At 39.0% G+C, this 18,171-nt stretch overlaps 1 protein-coding gene and 1 long non-coding RNA gene across 8 annotated transcripts in view; one reads left to right on the top strand and one right to left on the bottom strand.

Moving 5' to 3' along the window:
- Positions 1-18,171, top strand: part of LOC111243433 (protocadherin Fat 3-like) — a 162,584-nt gene that overhangs the window by 115,270 nt on the left and 29,143 nt on the right. For all 7 annotated transcript variants that reach the window (XM_086978391.1, XM_086978386.1, XM_086978387.1 and 4 more), the window contains 11 exons: positions 2,920-3,098; positions 4,010-4,140; positions 4,411-4,702; positions 5,095-5,234; positions 8,199-8,378; positions 8,537-8,980; positions 9,321-9,823; positions 10,014-10,233; positions 12,054-12,305; positions 12,475-12,735; positions 13,813-14,001. In XM_086978391.1, coding sequence (XP_086834517.1) covers positions 2,920-3,098; positions 4,010-4,140; positions 4,411-4,702; positions 5,095-5,234; positions 8,199-8,378; positions 8,537-8,980; positions 9,321-9,823; positions 10,014-10,233; positions 12,054-12,305; positions 12,475-12,735; positions 13,813-14,001 — 2,791 coding nt within the window. The remainder of the gene's footprint in view (positions 1-2,919; positions 3,099-4,009; positions 4,141-4,410; positions 4,703-5,094; positions 5,235-8,198; positions 8,379-8,536; positions 8,981-9,320; positions 9,824-10,013; positions 10,234-12,053; positions 12,306-12,474; positions 12,736-13,812; positions 14,002-18,171) is intronic.
- On the bottom strand, positions 14,897-17,863 carry LOC147759104 (uncharacterized). Its single transcript, XR_015319801.1, has 3 exons — positions 17,256-17,863; positions 16,805-16,911; positions 14,897-15,058 (listed from the first exon to the last, which is right to left on the bottom strand). It is a non-coding gene; the product is annotated as an uncharacterized LOC147759104 (long non-coding RNA).

Raw genomic sequence — 18,171 nt, forward strand, 5'->3', positions numbered from 1 at the left:
CTTCAGTTCTCCGTTGGCTTAGAGAATAGATCAACTCGTTTTTAGAAAATAACAAAGCTGCACGTAGGATTTACTTTTTATTCATTTATGCACGTGAAATTAATTTTCCAGCTCAACTTAAATTGTTAAATGGATCGAGAAGCAGCCATGACTTTTTAGCTAAATATTCAAAGGATTCGCGTTTGTAAACATAAAAGATGGGTGAGCGTAAGATTTTAAAATCTTCAATTTTAGTACCCATTTTCGGGCGCAAACACGGTATTTGCTACACTATGCTATCAAAATCAGGGTAACTAAAACCTGCTCGAATGGGCAGTGTAGTCTGGGTAGCTGATGCGTACCTTTTTAACAAACATGCAATCACGCTGGAACGAATCTCAAAACAAGACCCCCTGGAATTAAAATACTACAAAAAAATAAATAACAATTTGGTTATTAGGTCCTTGTGGACGTATCACGAAGCTAGCACCTTCTGCATGCTGCCAGTAATAAAGATTTCTTGACTTTTGTTGACACAGGGGTAGGATGATGCGTTGTAAGGACCAACCGAATTTCTCGACTAGTGATGATGCCCGAGACTGTAGTGTAGTGGTAGCTTTAATCTGCTGTCGTAACGGCCCTCTCTCTGTTTTGAGTTTATATACACCGAATACTGTCGGTGATATACCTACGGACGAACCTGTTTTTAACTATGAGCATTATAGTGTTATATAGCAGACAGTCATGACACAATGAACTGGCAGTCGATAATATCAGGAATTATCAGTATAAAGTATGTCTATTAGAGAAAGCCCTACAACCAAAAAACCTGTAATGCGATAACAACGAATGCATCTATCTCCGTCGGGTAAGTTCGAGGGCTCTTGATGATCGGGGAAGTCCAAATCAAAACAGTAAGAATAAAGCAATAGAAAAGAGAATTTCAATGAACTCTAGACGTAGCATAAACTTGGAACCGTATATGAGCTTGACGCTAAGAGCCGCAGTTGCGACCACGAAGGATATCAAACAACGATTTCTCATCAAATGGACAAGTGACTGATTACCTAAAAACAGTAAAATTAGCATATAAAATCCTCATGAGCCAAATGAAATGTATATATGCACCAGGCAGGTACCACACCCTTCTGACCCGTGTCATCTCGCTAGGGACCCTATCATTTTAGCCATTCTAGATTTAGGTCATTCTATAGGTCTGGTCTTCATAGAATTAATTGTACGAAGTAATAGTATGTAATTGTTTTCTTGATTAACCGGACTATATTTTACAAAACTATATGTATATATATCATGCTATTGGGTAGCAATTGCTTTTAAAACAAGACAAGCTGATTCAGCAGGTTCAGTTGATTCTAGTATTTGAGGTACGCATTTTTATGTAACAGCGGATGGTGGCGTTTTGCACTAGATTATAACAGAGTCGGCAGTCTTCTTGAGCGCTGCTACCTTCATCCGAGACAAGGCGTTAATCACAGCAGTAGGAAATGCACAGACATATAGCCGCCCCCGCGAGTGACTCGATTATTCATCGTTGCGTCGTTTTGTGCGGACGTCTGCTTTTCTGTTTTGTCTCGGGGCGTGTTTTTGGGTGGCACAAACGATACTGTGGCAGTTGCTGTTGGGAAAGCCATTAATGGTCACTTGTCGCTATATTTATATATAAGATAAGTACAATACGTAGAACAACATAGAAGATGACAAGTCAAGGGGTAGGAGACAATCACCGGACGAATAAGAACTATTATGGCTACCGCGACAACCGCAATGGACCGGGTCAGTCCTCGGCAACCTCAGTGCTTAACTAAGGGTAAAAAAGAAAGAACATTTTAAGCTGGAATATTCAAATGGTTCATTCAGTTTTGCACCCTGGTGGCATACATGGTACGGAGACATTTACCGTACATGTGTTTTATGAAAGATAATACGCGGAGCTCATTTCGCTTCATCTTCTCTCTTTTTGCTTGGGTCATTTAAATAACTAGTTTCCCTGCGTAGTCGCTGAAGACAAAGTCCTTTTTCTGAGCAGAAGAGTATTAAGACACCGAAGTTCTTGAATTAGGGCTTAACCAACAAGGTACAAGACATTTAGTATGTAGTATACCTGGAAAAAACATTTCAGCTACTCAGATCACGCGCCTGCATAATTACGAGGCAGCTACTGTTTCTACTGGATTATCCTAGGTACTACGTGGTAAATGCAAAATAAAACAAAACAGTGCTAACGCTTTTCTTGGCAAATACATATAACGTTGACTTCGAGGTAGCTGGGCTTTCTTAGACTATAAAAGTAAGATGATGAAAATAAACTTTTTGCAAATAATCTCAGTTATACAGTGCAATAATCTTTAGGGACAGTCGTCCTCGTCAAGGGGACTACGGTAGCTCAGGTGACAAAATTGTAAAAGCTCCACTTTATTTATACTGTCGGAGAACCAAGAGTAAATTTAGTGTGAAATAACTTGTGATGTGTCAAGTGGGCGCAACATATAAACGTAAACAGTAAATTATTTTGCTTTAACCTGAAAATAAGAACCTGCATATGAAAAATACCCGCCAGAATCATCATGATTAAGCCCGAGCACAAAATAATAGTTTTACGTTGTTAACAGCAAAATTAAAGGTTCTTAAATGTTCGCACATTGTGAACTGCGGCCGTTCGCTAAGGCCACGACAACTTTTGGAAGTCACATAGAAATGTACAGCCATAATAGCAGTAAGAAACACTACATTTAAAGTCGTACAATTTGACTACATTCTCATAGCAAATGATATTTTAGAGTTTTCTAATATCGCATCAGAAGAGAAGAATAAATCTGGTACAAAGACTTTTGCCCATAGTAGAGTAGGCAGTACGCACTATAGGTCAAATATAGCTAATTATGTGGTATTTCCGTGTTACTCAACGTGTGTGCTTTTCAGATCAGCGACCATTGTGATCTCTGTCCAAAATATCAACGAGTATACTCCGCAGTTTGAGGGTCTCCCATACACATTTCAGGTTGCAGAGAATGCCGCGCAGGGTACCAGTGTTGGCGTTATTCGCGCTAGTGACCGTGACGGAGATCGGGTGTCATTTACCTTGGCTGAAGGAGATACTGGTAATAATTATTTGATAATTTTACCATTTAATATTCTTCAAATATTTACGTTTTCATTTGATTACCTTGTCTTCTTTAACTATTGACAATTAGTAAATGCGTATTGCTGCATGAAACAGTCAGTTGCTTAAAGAGCTCCAGTTTCCATGAATGTCCAGTTTTACCTTGGCGAAAATTGAATTTTTCAGTGAGTCGATTGCTCAATGGTTCCCAACCTATTATGAACTGATTAGCTAAAAATGAGCTGGAAATTGTCGAGAGATATTTTTTTGTGTAGCAGAAGCTGTTTATAAAAAAACGAAAATTGCGTCGTCTTCATTATAACCACCTATGCCACAGAGCGCGCTAAACGTTTAGCCACGCAGAAGATCTACTAAAATGATCTTGTAGAGGCAGGGGGGAGGGAGGGAACTTGTTCTAAGGGCCTTTCTCAAAGCGCTGATCACAAAGATCGTTAGCTGTTATGAAGCACATAAGATTTCTCATTACAATTATTCTGCTGTTGCGAGTTAATCTAATATTGTTATTAGAAGAAAACGTTGTTTAGAATGTTTTTTGCTCTACCATTTGGAAGGATAAGCTTCTGTCCTTGAGCTTAACTTCTGTCCCTGAGTTTCTGTCCTTGAGCTATAAAGTAAATCGAATGCTTGTGTTCCGGAAGAATTTAGCAGCATTCTCAACAATTCACTAGGGCTTGAGTAAACAATAAACACGCGTAAATAAAATAAAAGAAAATTTCCTTAATCACTATAATGTAATATATTGTTTTAAAATGTACTCAACTTATTTAAATTATGCTACTTGATGCGGTAGTATGGGATTTAAGTGATTATGGAGAATGCGGCCTAACCATTTTTAAGACCGAAAATTATTTGTATTTGTGTGCTTTCCACCTTCAAACTGAAATGAAGACTTTTTCGGAATCGAAAAGGACTCTGGCCGTGTGTTCGTTAAGAAGCAGTTAGAATCGCGTACGGCCTTCCACTTTGTCGCAGTGGCTACAGATGATGGTGTACCGGCTAACCGTAGCCTGGGCGTAAAGGTACGTTACATATTTTTTCCATTTTTTATTTTGTTTCCCACTGTTATTATCTGACATGTCTTTTATCAAGCTTAACTTTCCTTCCGAATACTCGAACAAAACCAGATGCAGCAGAAAATCAATATAGTCAAAGAATGACTGTCTGTGTTTGCCTCTATATTTATGCTTCAATCGTGGCTGACAGTACTAGAATACCGATTACTAAAGCTCAAACGACTTGCAGGTATAAATTACATGTTGTTTGTTTTCTTGGTAAACCTTTTACGCAAGGTAACTGTGCACGTTCGTGAAGTAAACAACCACCCACCCGTATTCTCACATCAATTCTACGAAGGCTCCGTCTTGGAAAAGCTAGCTTCAGACCGAGTTGTCATTCGGCTGCACGCGACCGATCTCGACCTTCAGAATAATACGATTTCGTACGACATAACCAGTGGAAATGAGGATCAAGTATTTACGATCGACCATACTACCGGGGAAATACGAGCCAATCCGGCTAATGTGCACCTGCTGGACTATGATAGAAAGCAACAGTATATAATGCTTGTTCAAGCAAAAGATTGTAAGTAATAAAATAAGATTATATTTTGTTTTTTACGTTATTATTATTTTATCTTCAAAAGGTCACAAAGGAACTCAAAATACATTTGCCTAATTTATTTCATCACATTCTGACTTCTACTTTAGGCTGAGTGCGAAAAATTATCGTTTTATACGCTACTTGATTTGTACGTTATTTGTAAACTTGTACGCTACTTAGTTTCCATTTCTCACTTCAATTATGTATCGTTATGAAACGGATTGGCGCGCATATTAGTAAATGCTTAGGTTACGTTAACTACAATAACATCAGGTAAACTAAAAATCATGTACAATAATAAATACGCTTTGTCAGCTCTATTCATAGGAATATAAAAATAAATCAGATAAATGTTGTGCCGTTCTGTTACAAAGCTCATGTGACGCCTTTGATTGGCCTTTCAATGGTAACAATCAATGTTATTGATGCCAATGATCATCCACCCGTGTTTTCGAAGACCGCTTATTCCGCTTCTCTACCAGAAAATCTTCCTGCTGGGCACTGCTTCCTACACGTACGTATGCACTCATGCAAAAAATGGGGCCACTGCTGCCCAGTATTTTCATTTACATTATATAACCGTTAAATTAATGATATATAATGCCAACGAAATGGGTACTTGTTAGCCTATGCACCTCGTACAGAGATTTGAAATCTATCAGGGAGCACAATTTTCAGCCATTTGGTCTGTTCGCTTGGAATATGTATGCAGTTAATTTTCTCTTTTCATATTGATTTCGCCGATAATCTTCTATGAAAGGATGCATCAGCGATTACGTTAGATTTTGGAAACAGCTTTTTGTTTGCAAACTATTAAAGGTCTGTTGACCAATTTGTCGTCTGCTAGCAACTTAGCGTTACATAACATTAGAAAACTCATTGAAGTAGAATCTACATATATATTTTGGCAATGCGAAATTTCGAAATAAAAAAGACTTAAACAAATAAAATAACAAATCACAACTGGTTAACAGAAGAGGCAACCAAGAACCGATTTACTGAGGAAGCCTTAATGAATATGATATGGATTTCATAATTTAAAATGTACGACAATAGTAAAATATGATACCAAATATAAGACCTCGATTCCGATTTTTTTTTTTTAGTTTTTATTTGGAACCCTGATGTTCTAATTTATACAATAACATATTTTGCTTAAAGGTCTTATTACAATGCAAAACAAATAAGCCATTGTTTACATATGGTTTTGATTTGCCGCGCAGTGCTTGGGAGAGAGGCTATTTGAGATCCACACACTCTTCGTTTCTGGTTAGAAATTGTAGGATCTGGTACAAGTTGTCTTGTTGATTGCTTGTTGATACTTTTGAATTAATGATGTTGAATCTAATAAGAATTAGTGGAATTTCTCATCAAACTTCTTAGTGTTTTATCTAAAACATGGATGCTGCGCGGATGTTGCGTAGTTCAATATATATCTTCTAGTTGGGTAATTACGTTTGATATGAGCCCGTGTAGGTTATCACTTGGATTGCTGTCTATTTAGGTTCAATGGTGTCCGTTGGTCGACAAAATATATTGTTCTTGGGTAAATTTAGCTCGGTCAAACTTCGCTATAGGAATGCTAAAAGTAAAAAGGATACATGGCTGGTTGGCCCTCCCAGCTATATTTTCTACGGACAAATCGGGCAGTATCGACTACTTACACGATGGCGACTATAGAAACAACAATGTGACTCTAAAAGGACCTGTTACCACTCACCCAATAAGAATGGCTGCTGTAGCTAGGGGTACTGCTGCTGGGGTTCCGCTATTGAGTAAAGAAATAGCGAATATGGTATTAACCGTCTTCTAAGACAGATAATGCCTTGTTAAGACAAGTCAAAGCTGACATCGGTAGTAAATAATAACACAAGGCCTAGTAAAGCGCATTTACAGATCGCGTAACATGAGCGTCTTCTGGTGCTGAGCAAGCTCACCCCTGAGAATGAGCCTTTTGGTGAGAAATAATTATGGCCGAGTAAGTAATATTGTCAAGCGATTAAGGTCAGCGTTGGCTATGCAATGCGCGAGTCATTTTCCTGTATGCTCTTTATATATGCATGTAGCAGCAGCAGCAATATCTTTAATCTCTCAATCGTTCCCGACAGACTGCCGGCGAAACGGTTCATCTAACGAGACTGTTCTTTCTATTTTCTGAGCAAAATTGTATTCGGCTTGTGAGAACTATGTGATGATTAGATACTAGGTAGCTAACAGACTGAGGCTATTCATTTGGATTGGAATTCACGTCGAGCTACGATGTCGTTTGTGCAAACATGATTATTCTGTCTGTGTGGCGTGCAGTGGACGGGTGTGGGGCTCCTTCCAAGCGATTAACAGAAGAATGACTCCACTTGTGTATAAAAGTTCACCAACGAGACGAACGTGGGTAATGAGAGAAGACGGTGAGGGGGTTGCGACAGGGAGCAAAGAAGCGAGGAGTTCGACAGCAGCTAAGCGACGACAGCGGTGGCCACTGCTGCCGCTTCTGTAGGAAGTGGACGTTGAGGTCACTTCAGGACAGCTATCCTTGGGTTGTCTACAGTAAACTGTGTGACGAAGCTCATGAGCCCTTAACCCCCTCGATTTAATCAATTGTTCTCACTAGCTACATGTCAGTATGAAGGGACTTTCCAGCGTGCGCTATTCGTTCACAGTCACTACGGCTTTATCACCGCAGCACAATACATAGCAAAGTCAATCCAACCCTTGAAATGGCTTTCGGTTCATTTGACAAGCGCAATTACGTGTACGATTATATTTCCTGAAGTTCGGATAGTAATAGTTCTCCAGCTGGATCGTACTCTCCCTGCACGATATGTCTTGTTAAAGAATTAGAATAGGAGAGTAATAGACAGTAGAAACATTGAGAGAATAAGTAAAAGGTTTTATTTGACAGATTTAAAGCGAGCAGAGGAAATATGAATGACCAGTTATTCCTCTGAGTAATGTGCCATACACGCTTGTTTGTCCCCTTGAGCTAATGTAAACCGTTACCTGACTAGCTTGCCATATGAAGCAAGTAAAATCCGTAGAAGAAAAAGCGTGAAAAATATTTTCGAGCGCAGTCTGTCCACTTTAACGGTTGTCGTATACTTGTTAAAAACTATTCTGCGACAGGTGCCAATTTAGTTAATGCAGTCTTAAATACGCAACCTAAAAGAGAATTCGCAAATGAGTTTATTTAAATCCTTCATCTATAATGAGATCAGATTAGTTTTTCAAACTAGCTTTTATTGGCCCTTTTATTAGGTTATGGTATCGTAGGCCTTATATAAGTAACATTACAGTACTTATAAGTAAACACTGACAACGTGAATTGCATATTAGTAGAAGTATCAGCCTTTATGGCAGTGAATTGATTCTGATTACTTTTCGCAATGAATCCAACGACGACAACATTGGGCCACAAAGCTTTACGCTAAATGAGCTCTGGCATAATCAAGTTTTTGATCTAACATATGCAATGTATTTGCAGATCACAGCACGGTCAGGCGATTCAGTGGACACCTTAATGTACAAGATTTTAAACAAGGATATTCCATTTACAATCAACTCGAAGACAGGCGACGTCTGCACGGCTAAAGTGCTGGACCGAGAGTTGAAAGAGAACTATGAGTTTGCAGTCTCTGCTGAAGATGGAAAATTCGACGCAAAGGTGAGGTCAGAATGACACATGAATGCGCTAGACAAGCATCGATTTCCTTTTTCGTACGTTTCTTCAAATAGCTCTGTCTTTGCCTATTAGACGAGCATTATCTACATATATGGACATATTTGATCGTTACCAACTCCTTCTTTGTTATTATGCAACAGGTGCCTATATCCGTAGAAATTACCGACGAAAATGACAATCCGCCACGTTTTGAGAAAGAACGCTACGTGGTAACTATTCCGACGGACTCACAGGCTGGCCGTTCTGTTATCCAGCTGCATGCTGTGGATCTTGATACAGCTAACAATGGTGAGATCACGTACTGGATAAAAAACACTCATGGAATCTTCGAAATTGATCCTAAGACTGGTCTGGTTCGTCTCGCCTCGGCCTTAACAAACGCCCGTAAGGTGCCAACAGGTGGAAACGGCAATGCTACCTTTGAAATGGAAGTGTTTGCTCAAGATCATGGTGCTACATCTAACATTGGCCGTACAATGCTTTACGTCCGTATCTCCAATACGCTCAATCACCCACCGGTATTTGAAAGGTTCGCGTACAGCGTCTTTGTTGATGAAAATGCAGCCAACGTACCCCTGGTTCAGGTAAACTGTTTCATATGCACGCCTATTGTTAGCGCGTGAGACAGTATAATACGACTGTGCCTTTGGTTTACAAATAGGTAAAAAAAGTTCGAACTGTATATATGCTGACAGTGACCTTTAGTAAGTAGTAATTGTTCGCATTCCTAATAAGGATGGGAGTCATATTGTCCCTCCTTTAAGCAATGATTTTGCATCCATTCCAATATTTCTTTAGCAATAGTATTAGATTCAAGCGTCGCGTCTACATATCCGCTACAAGAATGATTAAGATTTTACGATTTGTACGAGCATTCTGTACTAGTCGGTCAGTCAGTCTGATTTCCGTTAACTAAATTGACAGGTGCACGCAAGTGATCCCGATTCTGGAAGGGCGGGCAGTGTTCTTTACCGAATCGTGCGGTCAAGTATGAAAGGCGCTTTTAAAATTGACGAAACCTCAGGGAAGATTACTCTTGTTCAAGCACTCGATTATGAAAAAACAAAACATCTCGAGATTTTTGTTGAAGCACGTGATGACGCTAAAGAACCGCAGTATGCTACAACTGTTGTTCAGGTCACAGTAAACGATGTCAATGATAATGCACCTGAGTTCCTGTCGCTTCCTCGAGTTCTTCGTGTTCCCGTTTCTACTGGTCAAAACGAACTTGTGTATCGGGTGCAAGCGCACGACCTTGATTCCGCTGCTTCGGGAAATAATGATATCCGTTTTGAGCTGAACCCGCCTTCTTTGCGTTTCTTAATTCATCCAAAAACGGGGCAAATATTCGCTACCCAACCTCTCGTCGTTGGCGCAGAGATTTTACGTATAGTAGCCACAGATAGTTCCACCTATCCGTTGAGCAAGTAAGTTTCCCATTATAATTATTATATGTTATATCTAGTTAGTTTAATGAAACAATTTCCTTAAAGTGGGGTCACAACGAATTTAGAGAGGTATATCAGTAAACAATTTTTAGCAAAAAAAAATTACACATTTTTCTTTTTCTCTTCCCGCTTGCTCTCTCTCTCTCTCTCTCTCTCTTTCGCATTACAGTCATGTGCAAATGCGAGTGGAAGTGTTTACTGAAAGTATTGATAATCCATCACCAGCTTTCAGTTCAGCTCAATACTCAATTGATGCTCCAAGTGTATTAGAGGCGGGTGCTAGTGTATTGGACGCCCGTGCTACCATTCCCGACGGTTCTCCGGTCTGGTACAACATAACCGGCGACGACGGTTCACATGTCCGAAAATTCTCGATCAATCACGATACGGTAAAAATCGTTTCCTTTTTCTAATCTACCTCTTTGTAGTTTAAGAAAAGGTGGGTATCACTTATAAAAAATATCTTAAGGATAAGCCTTCTTATGTCAATGCTATGTAGACACATAGAAACCCAATGATATGCGTTTTTATTATAACGAAATTAGCATGTTAAAAAATTATAATTATCTAACCTGCAGGGATTTAGGTTAAAGTTGACAAACACGGAAACTACAGGTAATGCGTCGGAGCCTGCCTCGGCTCTCTAACATCTACAGTAATATGATCAATATCAACCGGGTGCTCAATAGGAAACCTGCTGCTTTCCTTTATACACGCTTTTTCTTTGTTTTACCATTTCAGCATGTTTAGGTGTGATATTGTAAACAAGTTATTGGTACAAAAGAAGAGTTTTACCTTCTGCGTTGCTGTCTTTCTTTCTGGTACTACTCGACGTTTACGTATGTCTCGTAGAAGCTACGGCGTGCTACACTTGTATAACGTAATTTTCGTTTCACAAAGGATAACTGTTTACAACTACAGAGACTGATGCGGAAGATGCCACAGAATTCAATTTTAAGCTATCAGAAGCAGAAGCTGACCTAGCGAGCCTTTGGCTCGCAACATTTTGGTTTTCTCCGTTTTCCGATATCGGAATCTACTGTTTCCTTCTCTATGATGGGTGCTTAGAGGCGTTGTAACATGCCTCAAAGACATCCCGATAGGTTCTGATCGATTTAAGGCGAGCTAACCAAAATTTATTCAGAAAAAATAATTTCTACGTAACATACAGGGTGATAAATGAACATCTGTAAAATGTCTACAGTAATCGGACGTTCAACACGGTCCAGCAATATCGCTTAATTGAAGAAGCGCCAATTATGATAAAGATATTGCATGTTGTGCGAGAATCGAGCACCAATACGTATACATACGTATGTACGCATGTACCTATATATACAGTGTGGCGCGTCTAAATTATATTATGCGTTGTTTACATGAATGAAGTAGACAAAATCAGATACTTCAACGACATTTTTTGTATCGGCTCCAAGTGTAAATTGTTTGTTAAAAATAATCACTCATAGTTTCAGCCCGCTTACTACTCATTTTTAAAATATTCTTTCTTTAATTTACGAACAACTTTTTAATAGTAACTGTGCGTCTAGTGCTATCAGTAGTCGTAAAGTCACTTAAATATCCGTTATGTACGCCGCGCATAGAAGTTACAGCGGAATTACATTTTTTATTATTAATTTATTTTATTATTAATTATTTGTTATTAATTAAATTTTAAAGCCCCCAAAAAACAAAAGAGTAGAAACTGCCAGAGGTTGAATAAAACGTAGTAAAGTTTTAGATAGACTAATCATTAGAGCTCATCTAGAGGACCCAATTAGTATTACTTTCTTTAAAAAAAAAATTATATATTTTAGGTATATCAAGAAATAATGGCCTTTTAAGCTCTTTGAGAGTTTCCTCTTCAAATCTAAACCCTAGTCCGACTCTTTTGGTTTGCTTCATGAATATATTATTTGGAGTTTTTGCAAGTCGCATGAAAACGAGTTTTTGGTTTCGTTAGAGTTTCGCCTATCGCGAAGAAATTAGTAACTGATCTTCACTCAAATTTTAGAAACGACGCGCGGTATTCGCCATGACGAATTGATTGCTTTGTTTTATCCAAAAAAATTGAATTCTGGTGAAAAAATGATGCCTGAAGTAGCGGATGATGCCCGTTATAACAAACAGCGTTCGTTACGTTTGTTAAATGACGTACATAAGCAGCATCAAGAGGTGCAGTATTTAACGATGTTATGTGTATCGATTTTAGGGTCGAATTGTGACTACATCTCGTTTGGACGCTGAAAAGCAATCTCTGTACCATTTTATGGTGATCGCCACGAATCGACGAAATTCTGCAGAAGTGACAGAAGCTGGAGTGGTTATTCGTTTAGCAGATAAAAATGTCCGCTGTCCGAGATTCCCGTTTTCGGAGTATTTTGCGTCGGTTCAGGAAAACTCACCACCTGACAGCCAGCTCCTAGCTAATCTACATGCCGAGGATGCTGAAAAATTCGACAAGGTAGATTAGTATTTCCGTTTGAAACATGTGTCATTCATATTTTCATTTCCCGGAGAAAACAATAGTGTTTAATCTTTGTTAATTGTATTCTTGTCTTAATTGAAACTATACGTTCTCTTAATGTGAGAAAAAAATTCTAGGAGTCAATGTACATTCCTTCCCGTTACAGATTTCCTATCAGATTACTGAAGATAATTCAGCGGACAATTTCTACCTGGACACCTCTTCCCTGAATACTGTTTCACTACGTGTCAAAAAGCCCGTCGACCGAGATGCCATGCCAACTTTTCTTCAAGGCGTCTTCACTCTTACCGTGGCTGCGGCTAACTCGCGTTGCGCAGGCAATACTCGTGTCCGAATCCATATCGACGATGTCAATGATAACAGCCCAGTGTTTGACCAGGCTGAGTACCATGTGGAACTCGATGAGGTATGTCTGGGTCATTATGTTTCATGTAGGACTATGAACTGAACGCAAAAAAATCGGTTGTTCCATAGGCATACGTATATATTCATGTAGAGAAAGAGTAAAAGGTGAATCAAAAGCTTTCTTGGTGCCATGCGCGTTGTTGTGTTTTGGCGAATATGAAAAGAGTACCCTGTCCTTTCTAACGTGTGACTTTCCACTGAGAGCAAGTTACAGAGGAAAAAATCAAATAAATACAAGATACGGTATGTAGATTTCCCGACTATCTTCCATGTGGCCGCCATATGTGCAGAGCATAATAAGAGCGACTAAAATCATCCTCTCCTACAAGCTTAGCTTAATATTATTTTAAGGGAGACATTGATTGCGTGACTTGAGATACTATAACTGCCGAGTCTAACCTAACTAGGTCGACGACTAATGCTAGAAATGGTGTTTGTGACCTTATTCTGATAATAATCGTCGGTGCAAGGAACAGAACTTTTGTTTGCGCTGTTCGAAAAAAAGGCATTCGCAAAGCATGAAGTTATTAGTCCGATCGTATTTTTCGCATACCTGACGGTGGAGAACGACAGCTTTGGATTGAGGCCAATAAAATGTATCATTCACTCTGTTTACTCCCAAATTATCGATATTTCTCAGTAGTTGATGATTCGATAAGGGGGGCTTACGTGCAACAATTAAGATGCACTGATTTTTGTCGAGTGTATTGATAAAAGGAAAACTCTTTAAATACCTGGATAATAGAATTAGCTAAAATAAACTTAAAGGTTCCATAGGACATTTTTCTTACATAACTTGCATCGTGCGTGTTGAAGAAAGAGATGAATCGTTCACTACTAATATATTGTCTAGATTTCCTCCTGCTCGCTCAATGGATTTAATGATGTATATAGGTAGTAGAAGAAACATTCCAGTAATGTTTCTTCTACTCTTCCAAATTTCCCTTTGTTTAGTACTTGCTAATAGTTTGTATGACTTTAACCGTGTCTGAAGTGTGGATTAGGACTGAATTAGTGCAGTTTTCGAAAAATCATTAACACCGTATCCTTACAATCGTGTACTATTTTGACTGCTTAGAACACTCCACCAGGTCATGTGGTTGTGCATGTGTCAGCAACTGATCGCGACGGCCTAGACGCTGGCAAATTGCGTTATTACGTTATGGAAGGAGATCCTGAGGAAGAGTTTACGCTGGATGAACATTCCGGTATTCTCTCGGTTAAGACAATACCCGATCGCGAAAGGACGCCGAACTACAGCCTCAAGGTTTGTATCACATTCTAGAATTTTGCGAAATCCGAAATGAACATAAGTTTTTAAGAACTTATGTTATACACTATTCAAAACACAACTTTAAAGTTGTGTTTTGTATAGACAACATACTGTAATAACTCACAGATTACGTAAGTATTAAGGGTGCACCCAATGCATGTTACTGTTGGCTGATAAATATGAGGTGCTTGTTTTTTTTTCATCAAAATAGTTATTCGCTCACAATTTTCCGTCGCCCTTCATCACTTTTTTCCACCTCTCAATCAATATATTTGCTTTCACTACTAATTTTCGGGTCTAATACTGAAGAACTCGTCCGTATTTTTTTGAAAACCTTTTTATTCTCCGGGGTTCTGTTGCGGATCCCATTTGCCAGTAATCAGAAAAAATGGTGACCTGTCGGTGCGAGGTTCAGGAAGTATAATGGGCACAGAAAAACTTCCCACTAGAACTGTTGCTGGGTCATCTTAATGATCTTCGATATAGTGCAGTATTATAGTTCACAAGAATTGTTGTGCCTCGTCGATTCGGCGTTTTCTCTTGAATATCCATGTTCACTGTTTAAAGTTGGGCTACATACCGCTCCTTGTCGATCGTCTCGGTTTTGCTAAGCATTTTTGAATGTACGAGACTCTTCTAATTTCATCAAACGCAAATTATAGTATGCCTCGCGTTTAGACCTCAATGAACTCCGGGCCCAAGCATATCCACTGATTCCTTTCTCTGCTTCATATTGATGTGGGTAAACCACTTGTCGTCACCTGCAGTGACTTTTTTTTTATATGAATCGGTCATTGTAATATCGAGTGTGTTCTCAAAGTCAATGAGAACCGTCTTGTATACTTCACTTGCCCCCTAATTTTTTTTAAAACTATCGACTGAAAATAAGATATATAAGAATATAAGAGATCTATAAAATAGGATATAAAATATGATAAGATAATTGCAGTTTATTTTTACGGCTCATTCGCAGCTCTTTTTACAGCCTGCCTACCTTTAAAAATACTGTCAGGCGGCCCTCGTCGACTTCGGTGGTCGGAGCAAAGTAAATCTGCAAGATTCAAGATGCCATTTTTAAACCATGGATTTTTGGGTAGTTCTTTAAGACATGGACTTTAACAGCGTTCGATACAATTGTCCCGGATTGTTCCATAAGCTCGGTAAAAAACGAAGTGCAGTAGGTGTTAAAAGCGCATTCTTTTTAACTTCAAAGATTCTACCCAAACCTAAAATAAAAATCTAGTTAACACACAACGAAATTATAACTATAAAGAAAATAGAACTTCTTGAATGTATTATAAAATGTGGCCTGGTGAGAGAATATAATATTTAAGGCATGTAGTGCTCCTAGCAAAAGCATAGATGCGAATGATGTAAACATCTCAAGAGCGAAAGTGTTAAAAACCAGTGGGGAGGTGACTAGATAATAGGGCCCAAAAGACAAAAACGCATTGAAGCAATCGAGGAGGATTTTCACAAAGACAGAGCTCGAGGCCTAAAGGCTCTGTCGGCCAAAGCTGGCACTTAACTTTAACATATCGCATATGATAACACAAACAGTGCAAATTCCGAACTGAGTAAAAATGGCTTGCCCGTAAATATACCTCATGTTAGTTAGAAATGCGTTATTTATTCGAGCGTGCTTAAATAGCTTTAATCGACAAAAAATCCCCTTGGAGCATACAGCCACTATACACAAGATTCAATTTCTACCACCAGCCGGATAGACGTGAGGCGAAAGGATGACGTCGCCCTGGAGTTAGGCAACACAATCGGGTAGGTTCGAACGTAAAATGATGGTAGTACTTTCAATAGACACCAAAGCCGAAAATAAAACAGTGAATACCACCCGGTATCTTGAGATTCTCAAAAGACTTATAGATCGTTGGCATTGTCGTCAAAGGTACGAGGTAATGACAGCGTCATTCTCGCCATGCCTTAACTACTGTCTGGCTTGAGAAATGGAATGTACAACGTTGACCTCAGCTGGTTTTCCAGATCTACTTCTGTGTAATCACTAGGCTTTTTAGAATTAAAAAGGGCAATTGGCGAGTGAGCATCACCCACTATTAATTTACTTCAAAAAGTTATAGATAAACAAATTGTTCGTAGGATCGCAAATGGGAGATATATGGACGTAAGGAAGCTGCCGGAGTGCTAAGTCAAGTGTACTAAAAATCGAGTACCTTTAACATATTTTAAAGATCATTTTAGCCAAAACTCGCTTACAACAACTCAATGGTTTTAAGCGTTTTATTGCGTGGAAATAGTTCTTCACTTATTAAAGGAAATTTTTCAAATTAGCTTCATACGAGTAACATAGTTCCTCTGCTAATAATTTCCATAAACATTAGCATTCAAAAAGGTACTATTATAAATTGAGCACGCATCGCTGCACGACATGTATTATGAGATGTGCACAGCATAAGAGGTTGCTTAAAGGAACCATGTACCCGTAAACTTAAACAGCTGTTTAATGTTCTTGTAATGGATCTCTCTACCTCTTTCAACAATATAATGGCAAGTAACGTTGATTACGAAAGCACGGAAACAAGGGCAGCTATCGTAGTGGCTACATTTCCTTATGGCAGGTAAGTTATGCGTGCATACGCCTGAATAAACTGATTGACAGCGTACATTAAAAGTATCACATCAAAGAGCTGATGAGAAAGTGGTAGGAGTATGTAAGTAGGAATTCTAAGTGAAAGAGCAGAGTAGACTGAGAAAAGAGGAAAAGCAAGCCAGGCAAAAGTGATGGGGAGCAAAGCAGAATGCAAATGAAAATGGACCTTCTTACCATTCCCAAGTGGAGTCAGCCATCCGTGGTGCTATCGTCGTTCTCCAGGTTGACATTGGGGAAGCTGGTGAAGCTCCTACCAGTAGCGGCTATGTACTGACTTAGGCCTGGAAAACAGCTTTAATGTATTCGCACCAGTCTAAAGGTGAAACTTCCCCAATTTAGTAGTTACCCAAAGTTTTTAACTGGTGGCACTTATGTTTTCCACCAGCTACATTGCCCGGACCTAGAAATAGTGCGTTTCTAGAGGCATATCGTTATGCGGTAATTGCATCATCGCATTATTTTTTTTTTGCTTCATTTTGTTCAGCCACTGTGCCGAACATTTACTACACAAGTGAGGAAAAATGTTTTGAAAAATACTGCTTATCAACTTTCGCATTTAGCGTATGGTTAGAACGTCATATCATGCAGTAAATCTCGTCAAACCTATGGTGGGATACATTTATACCTGTCATGTTGTACCATGTTTGAGTTAAGCTGATACAATATATAATTCAAGCAGTTTGTGGTAGACTGGAATCGGAACTTATGCCAAAAGCACGCTTCTGAAAACGGGGGGCAAGGTGAATAGATCGTAGCCTCGGGTAGAGCCTACAGAGAGAAGATATTGTTGGGAATTTAAGCGATGTTCGTCTGGTAGTGTCACGTCTGCAAGGAAAAATCTCTTGAAAACTTTGTACCGAGAGTGGAAGTTACAAAATGGAGGTTGGACTGGTGCTGCCACTCATGTTTGTTCAACGACATAGTTTTTGTATTTCATGTAGCTGTTAGAACAAATTTCACGGTTTTCACTACAAACGCAGTCAGATTGAGCGACCAGAGCAGCAAGTCGAGTTAACACCCCCAGCTCCTAAGAGGCCTATGTGGTTGTTGAAGAACAGTTACTACCCGTTACCCAGACAGATGCTCAAGAAGGCTGCTAACTCTAGAACCATATCACTTACATAATTCTTCCATTTCTATAATCACCGCATCTTTCATGTTTTCATTGCGTGCTAGGCATTTTTTGGACAAAGCCGACCTGCACTTATATGGATAGAAACACTTTTTTCTCGTTTCTTTTTCGTTTTTCGTCGCTTATTTACCCCACATATTATGATATAGTTGTAGTTTTTTCAGTTGATTAATTTCCTAGCCTTCCATCTCTCCCCTAGAAATTACCTCTAATAAGTCATTGGATAAGGATTTTTGCGTCCAGTTTATTTATGTGGTTCTTTCTTATTTTTCCTACAAACAATATTTTTGGTAGTATAGTGTCCCGCTGCTTATTGGCTGATTCCCTGATGAATAGCACATGGCACAGGTATTATGCTTTTCGGCAACTTTCAGAATCGGGATTCGGAATAGTAATTTTATTTGTAGCG

This window comes from Varroa destructor, unplaced genomic scaffold (genome assembly GCF_002443255.2).
Source record: "Varroa destructor unplaced genomic scaffold, Vdes_3.0 BEIS01000001.1, whole genome shotgun sequence".
In the NCBI taxonomy this organism is placed as follows: Eukaryota; Metazoa; Arthropoda; class Arachnida; order Mesostigmata; family Varroidae; genus Varroa; species Varroa destructor.